General features: G+C 34.5%; 1 protein-coding gene and 1 long non-coding RNA gene across 5 annotated transcripts; one reads left to right on the forward strand and one right to left on the reverse strand.

Moving 5' to 3' along the window:
* Positions 1 to 641: 641 nt before the first annotated feature.
* LOC141720733 (uncharacterized) lies at positions 642 to 2,963 on the forward strand. Of its 3 annotated transcripts, none has more exons than XR_012574523.1 (4): positions 642 to 766; positions 919 to 961; positions 1,644 to 2,214; positions 2,359 to 2,963. It is a non-coding gene; the product is annotated as an uncharacterized LOC141720733 (long non-coding RNA). The 3 variants fall into 3 exon arrangements; XR_012574522.1 differs by having other exon boundaries at positions 1,860 to 2,214; XR_012574521.1 differs by having other exon boundaries at positions 919 to 2,214.
* Positions 2,964 to 3,111: 148 nt separating this feature from the next.
* Positions 3,112 to 6,438, reverse strand: LOC141720732 (protein DETOXIFICATION 35-like). Of its 2 annotated transcripts, XR_012574520.1 has the most exons (8): positions 6,067 to 6,438; positions 5,076 to 5,701; positions 4,754 to 4,810; positions 4,297 to 4,535; positions 4,105 to 4,223; positions 3,852 to 3,938; positions 3,405 to 3,547; positions 3,112 to 3,306 (listed from the first exon to the last, which is right to left on the reverse strand). XR_012574520.1 is itself a non-coding variant. In XM_074523328.1 (7 exons), exons 1-7 carry the CDS (start codon positions 6,352 to 6,354, stop codon positions 3,470 to 3,472), a joined length of 1,494 nt encoding a protein of 497 aa, XP_074379429.1. In that variant the 5' UTR covers positions 6,355 to 6,438; the 3' UTR covers positions 3,333 to 3,469. The 2 variants fall into 2 exon arrangements, 1 of the variants encoding a protein (XP_074379429.1); XM_074523328.1 differs by lacking the exon at positions 3,112 to 3,306 and having other exon boundaries at positions 3,333 to 3,547.
* Between the last annotated feature and the right edge of the window lie 9,030 nt (positions 6,439 to 15,468).

The raw sequence follows: 15,468 nt of genomic DNA on the forward strand, positions 1-15,468 counted from the left end.
CAATGCTTCCAATCTTTAGCCACCGTAATGTCCTCCTTTATAAGTTAACTCTCAAGAATCTTTTCCGCAATACATACGATGGATGAAACTTGAACGAGAGAGTATACACATTTGCACTAGGAGTATCCAATCCGGTATAAATAATATATGAACTCAAAAATTGATATTCTGGTCTAGTTGAAATTTCTATTTATTTATTTATTTATTAAAAATAATTTTAAAATAATATTCCATATTTTCATATAAGTTTTAATTAAATGCAGTAAGTGATATATAATAATTTAATAACTTACACCAAAAACGTGTTTGATTAAAAAAATATTTATGAAAATAGCCCAACAATATATATATTAATATGTTAAATTAGTAATTTTTGTATTCAAATTAGAATCAATATATTATATGATTGGTGATAATTTTTTGATCGGTTAAATGAATAGTAATTATATACTCGGGTAAACTCAAGTATATTATAATAAAAGATTTAAAAAAATTAATAACTTTTTAGATGATCTAGTGGACGGATATCGAGATATTTATATATATAAATATATTTTATATATGACAATATTATAAAATTATTTGAAAAAATAAATAAATTAGAATTGACAGCCAAAACACTCGTAAGACAGGGTTTAGCACTCTAAAGTCTAGCCTTAAAATATCACTCCTTTTTGTTATTTACATTACCAGTGTCTTGGTGCTATATGCGAAAAGACTTGAAGCTTCTCCGAGATGATACTAACGCTCCTTACAATGATACAAGGTATACAATTGTAATTTCTTTGCGATCTGATATTGTTTTTGTATCTTTTGAGGTGGGCTTAATTTGTGTTGGATTTTGGTTTTGATTAGAATTTTAGGTGGATTTGTTTTTGTAAGAAACTTGTACACTTAACCTGCTCTCACTCACTCCAGGTCTCTCATTTCTTCTCGCTATGGTGATACTAATTAAGGAGTTGTAAGTTCTTTGGACTCACTTTCCTACTTTCTTCTCGCTAAACATAAATATTTTAGCCTAGCTCTTGGTTTCACTGGAGAAAAGGATTAAGGTCTCTTTCGTAGGATCAAGTAGTGGTGTGTTTGGACTAATACCTTAATTTTAATGTTATGTTTTGTTTTGCTAATTAGTGGATGTTTGGTTGCATATACCTATGTTTCTCACTGTAATTATCCATCTCTGTTGTAATGTATACACAATGAAGATGCTAGTTTCTGACTTTAGTTGTAATTCGTTACCCTGTTAAGTTCCATTATCTATCATTACTTCAATTGGAACCTTAACACGAAATTTGTACTTGTGAAAAAAATCCGCACTTAAGACTTTGACTAGAAATGACAAAATAAAATTGATTAGTTTTCTAATTCTTTCAGAAAACAATATATATATATATATATATATATATATTTCTTTGTCTCATAACTGTAGTAGTCGATGTAATTTTGAATGTTGTATATGCATGCAAACACAGATCTAGTCAGACACTTGAAATTTTTTGTGGTGGTAAATATTGAATTTTCCAAAGAGATGAGCACTTTATTGTTGACCCCTATCATGTTGAATTCGTGTACCTTTTGTTTGATTTCACAAGTTCTCTTTACTCATATTAATATTATGATTAACCTTTTGAATTTTGTGTCAGGAGAGATGACTGTCAAAGACAGAATAGGATTGTTTATATGCATATCATGCCCTCTGGCTTAGAATGAAAATTCCTATTGAATCATAGATTCTATTTAACATATACCAACAAGTCTTCCTTTTTCTTGCTAATTCTGTAACTCACTTGTTTTGTCTATGAATATAAACACAAGTACTATGCTTCTCAAATCTCTATTACCTCGCTGGCTCTTACCAGTCAATACAGTACGCACTTCTCTACATTTTATGGGTGATGTCTCGGGGATGAATGTGTTACCACAAGAATTGATAGAAGATATTTTCTCACGTACTACCCCTGTGGATGTGTGTGGAGCCTTTCAATTGTGTCCAGAAAGTTCCGCTCAGCGGCTAAATCTGACCATGTTTGGGAGAGATTTCTGCCGGCTGACCTCATTTCCCGTCGGGCAAAGCCGAGTGAGTCACATTTTCAGTTTTATGCCGTAGATCCCTGGAACAAGATTGATTTAGATACTCTACAGGCTTTTCCTACTAAGAAGGATTTGTATTTGTTTCTTTCAGACAATCCTCTAATCATTGATGATGGTGATATGGTAATTATTTCACGTTTTTTAATGTTATCTACTTGGAATTCATATAAAACTCCCTTCTCATTCTTCTTGCTTTAATTGGTTGTACATCTATTGTGCAAATTAGTTATTTACTGACTTCGATTTTAATTGTTGTCAATCAAGCAGTACTTTTGGTTGGATAGGCTCACCGGGAGCAACTGTTTTCAACTAGTACCAGAGAAGCTGTCGATACCTGAGCCAAATGGATGGCATGGGCCTTATTCTTATTATGAGTGAACTCTGCCTTTTAGGATTGAGGGAAAGATAAGCACTTTACTATTGTCCCCTAATACACTCTATACTGCCTATCTTTTGTTTGATTTCACATGTTCGGGTTACTTTTGCGGATTTGGGGAAGATGAACCATTACAAACTAGCGTTGGGATTGATGGTGGATGTGATAGCAAAAGCAGGATTGTTTACATACCGTTCATGCCTTCTAAGTATTAGAGACATACGAAAATTCTAAAATGCAGGCCACCAGATAAGCATGTATTAAGTGGCCCTCAGTATCCAAGACGGGGACGGGGAGATGGATATTATTTTGAACTTGAGTTGGGCGACTACTTGAACAGTGATGGTAGTGGTGAGAACAGGGAACTGAAGATGTGCTCGAGTGAAATTGTCAATGAAATTAAGTTGTAATGTTATGAATAATGTGATTTTTGTAATAGCCAAGTTGGCAAACGGTGGCTATATCAATATGACAAATACAATATAAATAAGCAAAAGGTTCTTATTCTAGTAAGAAAATTGGCTAGCTCTGGTGCAAAGATGGTGATTATTAACCACGTTTTTTTTAACTAAATGTAATAAATAACCACATTAACAGCGCGGTTGTATTTTGATTCTCCCTGGCAATGATATATTGATTTCTTTACCACCAAATAAGAAAATTACAGATGGACAGGTTTTACCATAGCGGTCTAGCACACAAGGCAGAAGAAAAGAAGGATGTATAGTATGTGGTAGTGGGCCTAGTGGCTGACAGACCGAGGCAAGAACTATTCAAGAGTAGTACACCAAAATCAAACTATAGAGCATACTGTGTATAAAATTTGAATAGTCTGGTACCTGTAAAAATTTGGACCAGCCAAGTGAAAATATGAAATGAGCTTGAATAACATCTTAAATGATGAATTATAAGATTTGCTATTTCAAAATGTGAATACCATTTGTACGCCATAGCACCATTACAAGGAAAAAAGGTTCTCCGTGCCTCAAAAACTCTCTAAATTCATACATAATTCTGTGATGTTTTATTTTTTATTTTCTGCCCTCCCCAATGCTCCATACGCGAGGAAGTCTCCTCCACCTGTAATTTCATTCATAGCAATCCTGTTAATCAATTGGACTGATGTATATATATATATATATATATACAGTCATACTTGTATGAATGCTAATCTTGAGAGCCTTCCTTATCTAAACCTCGTTCCAAAATGTAGGGATGTTTATTATCAAGTATATCCAGCTTAGGAGACTACGTAGGTTTACGAAACAGGAGTTCAAATAATCAGCGATAACTTGAAATACGTGAACATGATTTGATAATATTTTACATAACACACAATATTGAATTTAATTATAGCTTGCTGGAGTAGAAGCAGAACACTAACCTCCTTAATCCAGTTAGTTTTATACAGTACAACAAGGAGAAGAACTGTCTGCAGAATCATTCCAATTATCATACCTCCCCATAGTCCCTACAATCATACCCAATTTGATTGATCCATTACAAACAGATTTAACACTAGGAGAAGCTGAAAAATGCAGTAGGAGCTTTAAAAATAGCAAAAGATAGATCAATATTTTTTAGGCAGATGCAGGCCTTCCTTTGTGCACCTATATTTGTTCATAAATTTTAGTTACCTGCACCCCAAATTTAGCTTTATAACCAACAAGGTATCCCAGGGGAAGCCCAAAAGCATAGTATGACCCCAAGTTGATGTAAGCCACAAGAGATTGCCACCCCCCTCCTACAGCAACACCTGTGAAACATTCCAAATATTAATTAGCACAATCCAACAGAATTCGCAGAGTAGAGCAGAGCAAAAAGTTTACCAGATATCACGGGCTGGACAGTGTTAAGAATCATTGTCACACCGAGAAGGTATGCAAGTTTAGAAACAGCTTCTTGCATCTCCTTGCTGTTTGTGAATATAGTTGCTATATGGTTCTTCATTAAAATAATGATGATCATGCAAAGTAGACCAATCAGAAGTGACTGAAACACGGTGACGTACACACTATATTTAGTTGCTCTTGGACGTCCTAACCCAAGCTCATTGGAGACCCGAACACTTGTAAAAATAACATGGAAAATAGTGAGATTAAAGTAACATAATTACAACATTGCTGGTTCATATCAACATATTTTAAACAGTTGTCCTTTGCACAAGATAAGAACTATAAAGAAAATTAGAGCATTCTTTTCCGAGCTCAATTGTGCTAAATTGCTTAATCCAGATTTGTCGAACCATTAAAAGGACATATCTACATATGGAAGTCTGTGCCTTACCTTATCGCAGCACTTATTGCAATAAACACCATGCCTTCCCATCCATTGATGTTCGAACTGCATAAAAAGCCAAATAGACAGTTAATAATCCTATACTAACAGCCTAACAGGTGAAATGAGAACATTATTTGATGGTGAAATGCTTTAATAGTGGTTTAGCCATAGAAGACATTAGATCACTTGGTACAACATGCCATGCCTTGTGTAAGGTGCCCACAAACTAAAAGATTTTTCTAGTGTCATATAAGGATTTCTAGTGAGTTTTTAGGTTTGGAGATGCATACTAGTACAGAAAATAGTCTTTAGAACTTCTTAGCGTTACCAAATAGTAAGTGATCCAACAGCAATCACAGCATTATCAAGATTGCCTGTGAGAAGATTTATGCTCATCATATACCACACCTCCAAGCAGAACATCACCGCTGAGGAAAACGAGAGCCTGACAAATGGCCAAATATCTCTAAAAGCAGCAGGTGACAATCCTGTCCAGCCATCCTTGCACCACATGATAATGTAAATAACTTGCGCTAGTGCAGCTGTCCAACTTGTGATGTCAAAGGCTATAGCTGCACCAGTTGTACCCCATCTAAAAACGAAAACGAAGAGCCAAAGTAGTCCACAATGAATAATTAAATTTCCAAAACCAATCAAGGCAAGCACATTGACTTTGCTTTGTGCCTGGAGAAACTTTTGGGTAGGAAAATTAATAGCCAGTGAAAATAATTGGGGAATGGTTAGGATGGCAACTTCTCCGGCAAGATCAGCAATGTCATCTTCCTGACCAGTTAGCTTTAAGATTGGGGTAGCAAAGATGTATATGGGCATGATAAAGATACAAGTCGTGCCTAGGACTATCCATGACCGCTGCATATATATACCAAGCATGTGAAGTTGCCCAGCACCAAAAGCCTGACCACACAGAGTCTCTATCGCACTTCCCATACCAAGCTGCAAAATTGTGGTGATAAGTTTATGATGTTCCGGAGAAACACAAGAGCTCCAGATATGGACGAGTCCAGTATATTTTCTAAAATTAGATTTTAAAATTAAGAGTAATTGGGAAAATGTAAATCACTAAATTGAGATATCTGAAGTAGACAACTACTGGTGTAAGAACATGGCCTAGAGCCCTAAACATAAAGACAAATATAAATTTATACATTAATCACTCCATCTATACATAATCTGAAACTACAAATACAAATGGTCGAATCACAATTTTGTAGTTTGTACACAATTACTTTTAAATGCAATTAATCAAACACGAGAACATAAAAGTGCAGAACACAACTGTTCACGCATAAAAGTCGTACCATAAAGCCGAATGAAAACATATTGATGACGCCCGTGGCAATACTAAAAGAAGAGAGCTCAAGATCTCCAACATGTCCTACAAATATATTAGTGAGTGAGTTTAGTCCAAACTGACACAGCGTTGTTATAGCTATTGGTATAGCGATTTTCCATAGCTTTTCTGACTCTATTCTAAACACTGATCTCCAATGCCTCAATGTTCTCGCAGGTATGTAATCTCCGTCATCGCCTATCAGTTCATATTGGAGCTTTGCCGTGGCGCCTTGGTTCAGCAGTGGCGTTCCCATTTTGTTTTCCGGCGAGCTGACACGTGTCTTGTGTGGCACGTACTTTTCGCCCAGGTTGGTAAAGTGTGTTAAGTACTGACTCCAGTACTGAGTAGCATGCATCTGTTGTGTGCCTGTCACTCTGTCAGGCGTCAGCGTTATAAAATTGGAATGAATGATAACAGTCAGTGTTATAGATTTCGGAAATCGGAATTATTCGGTTGAGGTACCGATTTACGATTTATCGGACGATTTTTAAAAAATCGGATGATTTATCGGAAATCGGGCAAATCGGATCAAAATTTTTAACCGATTTTTTAGCGATTTATCAGCGATTTTTGAAAAATCGATCGATTTCAGATAATAGGTAACCCAAAACTTGTATTAAATTAATGTGACATGACATTTGTGGGCTTGTATAAATATGAACGGCCTATTATTATAAGTTAAGTTATCATCTATAAAATTTTGTCAAAATTTTATGTAATAATTTTTAGGACCTCCACCATTTTTGTAGAGGTCCCAAAAATTGTTACAAATTAAATAATATTATATTAATAAATTAAAATATTTCTAGTTGTTGATTTTTTTTTTCATTTTTTGGATAGGGGTAAGCAAAATCGGATATCCAATTTTAAAATTCAAACCAGGTATTTGGTTTTTCGAATCGCTAAAATTACATTCTGTATCTGGATACGATTTAACTGGATATCCAGATATTCGGATATCCGATTAAACCGTATCGTAAATCGGATTATGCAGATCCAATTTAACTTTCATTAGAAAATTACAATTTACGGGATAGTTAATACATATTCGAGTTGTAAAACTAATAATGCAACGAATTATACTTTTGTCATTATATTATTATTTGGGAAAAATGATGACATATAAATCAATTTACTATAAACATCAATTCTAAATTTGCAAACATTATTAATATAAAAATGTTTCTTATTACGAACTTATATCAAATTTGTTGTTATCCACTTTTCAGAATACTCGTTAAACATAAATTATTATTTCCTACTATCACTTATGTCAAATCTCCAAGCATGATCAATATAAATGTATTATTATTACACATTTATATTAAATTTATTGATAATATAAATGAAAAAATGATGAGTCAATTACGTAATAAATTGAAAATTTATAAATCTAAGAGATAGAAAGTGATACCGTCATTAAATATTTTGTTTAAAAAATATCATTTATCATGTATTTAAATATAAACTTTATTTTTTATTAAGAAAAATAAAAATCAGATCGGATTTGGATATCGAATTTTATAAAAAAATTTAATCCGAATCCAAATTTATGTAAAAAACCAGATCGGATATCCAATCTGAATTACTCAGATTGGATATCCTAAATATTGAATTTTTTAAATTGGGCCGCAGATAAAAAAACCGGTTTTCCAATTTTTATGGGTGACAGCCATGTAGCTTTCATAATACTAAGTTACTATTTATAGTTAGTTATCATTAATTTTTTAATTTTATTTTAACTTTATAAGACTCGTGTTTGTTTAATTACTTTTTGCAGGGACAGTGATCTTTTTATTACGAAAGATAAAAGTGTAGTAATGCATAATTAAACATTGTGAAAATTAATTTTTTATTTTAAAAAAATAAAAAAATAAAAATCTATATATATATATATTTTTTTTTCTTTTTTTTTTATCGTAGGTAACTCGCAGTGCGCACTGGGTAAACCCTACGGGTTCACGTAAAAAATCTATATATTTATTTAAAGAAGAATCTGGTAAGGTTGACATGGCTTTTCCAAAATTTCGGCTTATACATTTCTATTTTCTCTTATTTCCTAATATTTCAAGGTTTAGCACTTACAAAATTAAATTAAATTAAATACACAGAAATTGAAAGGTATGAAAAATTGAAAAATTCTAATCTTGATTGTTCCATTTTGGTTAGGAATTATTAAAGGCCCTTCCAAAAAATATTTTGCTATGTATACAACTCTTGTATAATATCCTACCCCAGAATCATCACAATCACATCAATTATAATGCAGACGAAGAAAAATAAATGATGATGCCCCATGTTCTTCAAACACGATTAATTATATCGTGAACATTACATGTTAGTTACTTGGTAGGAATATGTTGTGTACTTGATGACTAATTGATATCCACCGGTTGAGTAGCTTATATAACAATAAGTCATGTAGCACACTTCTGCAAACAACTTTGTATAGATTCTGTAGTAACCTATGAATCATGTACACTACTAGTAGATGTGCAGAATAGGCAGATTAAATGTAATTATAAAATGTCTTGTAATTCTGCACAATTGAAATAGAGTCAAGTGATAAATGGCTACCCGACGGATGATCAACAAAACTACCCGACGGATGATCAACAAAACTACCCGACGAATGATCAACAAGGCTACCCGACGGATGATCAATTCAAATAGATGTTGACAGTGACAACACAGTCACATACGTCGAGAGTTTGCAAAAAGGAATGTGGCAGCCTGTTTAGCAGGGTTTTGAGAACAAAGAAGCATTACCATTTCCATGCAAGTTATGAAAATTTTCAAAGATGCTGGAATAGAGTAGTGAAGCAGTATGGAGTTAGACTTGATAGGTTTTGTTTTATTATCTTGTCTTACTCTATGTAATCTTGGTGATATATAAACCAAGTGTAGCAAGTAGAACAACAACAACAATAGACTAAGCAAAAACACATTTTTCAGAGAAACATTTGTAAGCTGTATCCTGTAGCATTTCTCTGTAAGTTTAGTTGTTCACTTGTAAAGCAGTTGTGAGCTATTCAAGCTTCACAGGGTTCTCTCGATATATATATATATATATATATATATATATATATATATATATATATATATGGTGGATACATTAAAATCCACCAAAAAGTTTTAAAAACTTATTTTTTTATTACTTGCGTTTTGATTTATATAATTCTTTCATTCCGCACTTTGCATATCAAACACATATATATTATCGAGTTAGAACCATTTTTCTTAAATCTAAAAAAGAAGCCAGAATTACATTCAACCCCCCCTTCTGTAATTCTTGTTGTATTGTTAGGGAATAACAATTGGTATCAGAGCAAGCTCTTGAAGTACAAAAAGTTTAAAGATCACAACAAAACAGCAAGATGAAGAAGAAGGATGTTGGAGTCAAGATCCCATTTCTGGACAAGACAATTATCACCACTGGAAGGTGAAGATGCACCTATATCTTCTTTCTCAAGATGAGACCTATGTGGATTGCATAGAGAGAGGTCCTCATGTGCCTATAAGAGCTGCAATAGGAAAAGAACCATATGTTCCCAAGCCTAGGCATGAATGGTTGGATCCTGATATTGAGCAAGTCGGGAAAGACAAGAAGGCCATGAATATATTATTTAATGGAGTTGATGGTGATATGTTTGATAACATCATTAACTGAAAAACAGCCAAGGAGGTTTGGGACATAATTCATATTATATATGATGGTATCGAGCAAGTAAGGGAGAATAAGATGCAGCTATTCATTCAGCAATATGAGCACTTTCATTGTGAAGATAGTGAGTCTCTCACTGACATTTTTAGTAGATTTCAAAAACTGTTAAATGCTCTGAAGTTGCATGGAAGAGTCTATCAGACAAAAGACTCCAATCTCAAGTTCCTTAGATCTCTTCCAAAGGAATGGAAACCAATGACAGTCTCATTGAGAAACTCTCAAGATTATAAGGAGTTTACTTTGGAGAGACTGTATGGCATCCTGAAAATTTTGAGCTTGAAATAGAGCAAGATGAGAGGATAGAGAAAGGAAGGAAGAAAGGAGGGTCCATAGCACTGGTTGCTGAGTTGGAGAAAGAGAAAGATGTGAAGGTAGAAGCTGTTGAGTCTACTTTTAAGGTCTGTGAAAACAAGGGTAAGGGGCTGGTAGCTGATAATGAAGATTCTTTGAGCCAAGATGATATGGATGATATTGATGAACATCTTGCATTTCTTTCCATAAGATTTTCCAAGCTCAAGTTCAAGAAGAACTTTGGAGCAGCTAAGCCAAATAGAAACATGGTGGATAAATCAAAATTCAAATGTTTAAAATTTGGCTTGGCAGGGCATTTTGCCAGTGAGTGTATAAAGTCAGATTCCAGCAAGAAGAAGTTTGAGCCTATAGATTATAAACAGAAGTATTTTGAGTTGCTCAAACAAAAGGAGGGGGCTTTTATTACACAAGAAAATGACTGGGTAGCAGATGGTTTGGATGAAGATGAAGATGTCAGCTATGTGAATCTAGCCCTAATGGCCAAGTTTGATGAAACAGAGACAAGTTCTTCAAGTAATCAGGTAATCACCACTAACCTAGCATATTTATCTAAAGCTGAGTGTAATGATGCAATTAATGACATGTCTACATAATTATATCATTTGCGTATTACACTTAAGTCCCTCACTAAGGAAAATGCTAAAATCAAAGAAAACAATATGTTTTTAAGTGAGAGGAATAATATGCTAGAGTCTCAGTTTATTGAATTTGAAAAATTGAGAATAGAATGTAAGATTGCTAATGATGAATTAACTGAGTCCTTGAAGAAAGAAGAGATTTTGAAGAAGCAACTTGAACGAGAACAAGAGGTGATTAAAGCATGGAAATCATCTAGAGATGTTCATGCTCAAATCACTAAAGTTCAAGGTATTGAGTCCTTTTGTGATGCAGCCTGGAAAAAGAGTAAGGAGAAGCTAGAATCCAATCTGGTTGAAGGTTTGCTAACAGATGTAGACTCGAAGGATGATGAGAGTCATCCGTCAGATAATCAAAAGGATTATCCGTCGAGTGACATAAATCCTCATCCATCGGCTGTGAGAAAACCTGTGAGCAAAGCCAAACTTGCCAAGTTAAATGAAAAGTATGGATCAGTTTCCAAAAACTTTATTTCAGGAGAATCAAGTCAGGTGAAGAAGGAGAAGAAAGTGAATGTTGGTCATCTGCCTATCAAGCAATTGAATGACAGATTAGAAAAGATTGAGTTTAAATCAGAAACTAAAAAGAAAAACAATAGAAATGGGAAAGTAGGGATTAACAAACATAACAACTACACACTTGATAAATATGCTCCCAGAAAAATCTGTGTTAAGTGTGGTAGTGTTAATCATTTGTCTGTTAATTGCAAACTTGCCATGTCTACTCCTATATGTGTACCATCTTCTTTTCCCAACATGAATGAAATGCCTTCTATGCCTATGAATGCTATGTCTGCACTGTATATGAATGCACAATTTGCTAATATGCCATTTGCACCTAATCCTTATCATGCTGCATTTAGTATGCCTCAAATGCCATTTAACATGCCTTACTAGAATAACATGTTTGCAAATAGCATGTCTTTTCCTATTAATCAAAATGTGCATGATAATTCTGTTTTAATGACTGGTTTCAAGAGTCCAACTCAGATGACTAAGGATGAATCTGATATCCCCAAGTCAAATGAGATCAAACCTAAGAAACAAAAGAACAAAGATAACAAGGCAGGACCCAAGGAAACTTGGGTACCAAAATCAACTTGATTTGGTTTTGATGTGTGCAGGGAAACAGGAAGAATCTGTGGTACTTGGATTGTGGTTGTTCAAGACACATGACTGGAGATTCTACCCTGCTCACAGAGTTCAAGGAGAGAGCTGGCCCAAGTATTACTTTTGGAGATGACAACAAGGGTTATACTGTGGGATATGGCTTGATTTCTAAAGACAATGTCATCATTGAGGAGGTTGCCTTAGTGGATGGTCTCAAGCATAATTTGTTGAGTATCAGCCAGCTTTGTGATAAAGGCAATTCGGTAACCTTCAATTCAGAAGCCTGTGTTGTAACTAATAAAAGGAGAAACAAAGTGGTTCTCACTAGAGTGAGAAAAGAAAATGTGTACCTAGCTGACTTCAACTCATCAAATGCAGAATCTGTCACTTGCCTTCTCAGTAAAACAAGTCAAGATGAAAGTTGGTTGTGGCACAATAAGTTGTCTCATCTAAACTTCAAGACCATGTATGAGCTTGTCAAAAAAGAACTTGTTAGAGGTATTCCTCAAGTGGAGTTTTCTAAGGATGGACTGTGTGATGCCTGCCAAAAGGGAAAGCAGATTAAAGCATCATTTAGAAAGAAGCTTGATTCAACAATTGAAGAACCTTTGCAATTGCTACACATGGATTTGTTTGGACCTGTCAATGTGTTGTCCATCTCCAGGAAAAGATTTTGCCTAGTAATTGTAGATTATTTCTCAAAGTTCTCTTGGACATATTTCCTAAAGTCTAAAGATGAGGCAAGTGAAATCATCATCAATCACATAAGGCAAGTCAACAATCATCCTGATTTCTGAGTTAGAAGAATTAGGAGTGAAAATGGAACTGAGTTCATGAATTCTGTTATGAGAGTATTTTGTGAAGAGAATGGGATTATGCATGAGTTTTCAGCAGTAAGGACTCCACAACAAAATGGAGTAGTGGAAAGGCTGAACAGATCACTTATTGAAGCTGCAAGGCTAATGCTTGAAGAATCAAAGTTACCAACATACTTCTAGGATGAAGCTGTAAATACTGCATGCTACACTCAGAATATTTCTTTGGTTAACCAAGAAAAGTGTATGCCACCCTACCAATTGTTCAAGAACAAGAAGCCAACTCTAAATTTCCTTCATGTCTTTGGATGCAAATGTTATATCTTGAGAAATTAAACTGATCAAGATGGGAAGTTTGATGCTAAAGCAGATGAAGGAATTTTTGTTGGATATGTTATGGGAAAAGCATATAGAGTCTACAATCTTAGAACCAACATTGTTATGGAATCAATACATGTTGTTTTTGATGATAAAAAGATTGAAGGACTACAAGATGAAGATTCACATGAAAGTCTCAAATTTGATAATGTAGAGTTGGTTAGTGATGATAGTGATGATGAAAGTGATCAGGAAACAATGACAAAGTATATTGCAAAAAAATCTACTACTAATGATGCACAAAATTCAACATCTGTCGAGTTGCAAAATGCTTCATCCGTCGGGAGATAATCTGCTTTATCCGTCGGGAGACAATTAGCTTCATCCATCGGAACTCAAAATGCACCATCCGTCGGATCATCTAAAGAAGCTGAAAGTCAGAGTAGATCACATACAGAAAGTTCCCCTTTCTCAAATCAAAGATCCATAAACTCAAGGGGAGTTTCAAATAATCAAAACTCAGTTACACATCAAGACAACAATGAGGCCTCTTCATCTAGAGCTAATCTACCTCAACAAAGAAAATGGACAAAAGATCACCCATCTGAGCTCATCATTGGTGATGTATCTTCTAGAGTTCAAACAAGGAGAGCAACTCAAGAAGAATGTCTATATAGCAGCTTCCTATCTAGGGAAGAACCAAAGAAGGTAGAAGAAGCTTTGTTGGATCCTGATTGGATTTTAGCTATGCAGGAGGAGCTAAACCAATTTGAAATGAATAAAGTATGGAAGCTGGTACCCAAGCCTAAAAGAAAGAATCCAATTGACACCAAATGGGTATTCAGAAACAAGATGGATGAAAATGGCATAGTGGTCAGGAACAAAGCTAGATTGGTTGCTAAGGGCTATTGTCAACAAGAAGGAATAGATTTTGATGAAACATTTGCTCCTGTTGCAAGACTTGAAGCCATCAGAATTTTCTTAGCCTATGCAGCCCATGCCAATTTCAAGGTCTATCAAATGGATGTCAAGAGTGCTTTTCTAAATGGAGATTTGGAGGAGGAAGTCTATGTCAGTCAGCCTCCTGGTTTTGAAGATCCAAATTTCCCAAATCATGTCTACTATCTTTTGAAAGCACTCTATGGACTGAAGCAAGCACCTAGAGCCTGGTATGACACTTTATCAAAGTTCCTTTTGGAAAATCACTTCACAAGAGGTACTATGGATAAAACTTTATTCTTTAGAAATGTTAATGGCTCTAGTATACTTGTTCAAATTTATGTAGATGATATTATATTTGGCTCTACAGATGAAAAACTTTGCAAAAATTTTGCCAAATTGATGCAAAGTAAGTATGAAATGAGCATGATGGGAGAACTAACTTACTTTCTTGGTTTACAAGTTAAGCAAGTTAGTGATGGAATATTCATTAGTCATACTAAATATATTCATGATCTTTTAAAGAATTTTGATCTAATGGATTGCACATCTACAAAAACTTCCATGGCCACTGCAACAAAGCTTGAATTAAACACTACTGAAAAGTCTGTGGATATTTCAAGTTATAGGGGCATGGTTGGTTCACTTCTGTACTTAACAGCTAGTAGACCAGATATAATGTTTGCTACTTGTCTTTGTGCTAGATTCCAGGCTGATCCTAGAGAATCTCACTTGGTAGCTATTAAGAGAATTTTCAGATATCTCAAGGGAACACCAAAACTTGGAATTTGGTACCCTAGAGATTCTGGTTTTGATCTAACTGGTTATTCAGATGCAGATTATGCAGGGTATAAAATAGACAGAAAAATTACAACATGAACCTGTCAATTTCTAGGAAACAAGCTTGTGTCCTGGTTCAGTAAAAAGCAAAATTCAGTTTCTACCTCTACAACTGAAGCTGAATATATTGCTGCTGGTAGTTGCTGTGCACATATTTTGTGGATGAAAAACCAATTGTTGGACTATGGTCTACAAGTGGATAGGATTCCTATTTTCTGTGATAACACAAGTGCAATTGCCATCACTAAAAATCCAGTACAGCATTCAAGAACAAAACACATAGACATCAAGTACCGCTTCATAAGGGAACATGTGATGAATGGTACTGTGGAACTGCATTTTGTTCCAAGTGAAAAACAGCTTGCAGATATATTTACCAAGCTAGTGGATGAATCCACCTTTTCAAAGTTGGTAAGTGAGTTAGGTATGCTAAATATTTCTTGAATCATTTCAGATATTTTGTAAGTTGTTATGCAGCCAGAAATTTAATTCATTTTTCTATGTTGGATGAAATTTTGGCTAAGTCAAAATTTACATCCCGATGGATGATCATTATCCATCGAGTTTGATCATCCGTCAGAATATAATTAGTCAATAAAATCAATTATTTTTCTGGAATATTTTATAACTCGACGGATAACTGTTTTATCCTCATCCGTCGAATTATCTCAATC

This window comes from Apium graveolens, chromosome 4 (genome assembly GCF_009905375.1).
Source record: "Apium graveolens cultivar Ventura chromosome 4, ASM990537v1, whole genome shotgun sequence".
NCBI lineage: Eukaryota > Viridiplantae > Streptophyta > Magnoliopsida > Apiales > Apiaceae > Apium > Apium graveolens.

Bases quoted from the DNA above. Each gene is read 5' to 3' on its own strand.
- LOC141720732 (XM_074523328.1), bottom strand. From the start codon at position 6,354: ATGGGAACGCCACTGCTGAACCAAGGCGCCACGGCAAAGCTCCAATAT. The intron at 4,811-5,075 runs GTAACGCTAAGA...CTTTTTATGCAG, and splicing joins GTTGGATCACTTACTATTTG to TTCGAACATCAATGGATGGG. The intron at 4,224-4,296 runs GTAAACTTTTTG...AATGTTTCACAG, and splicing joins TGTCCAGCCCGTGATATCTG to GTGTTGCTGTAGGAGGGGGG.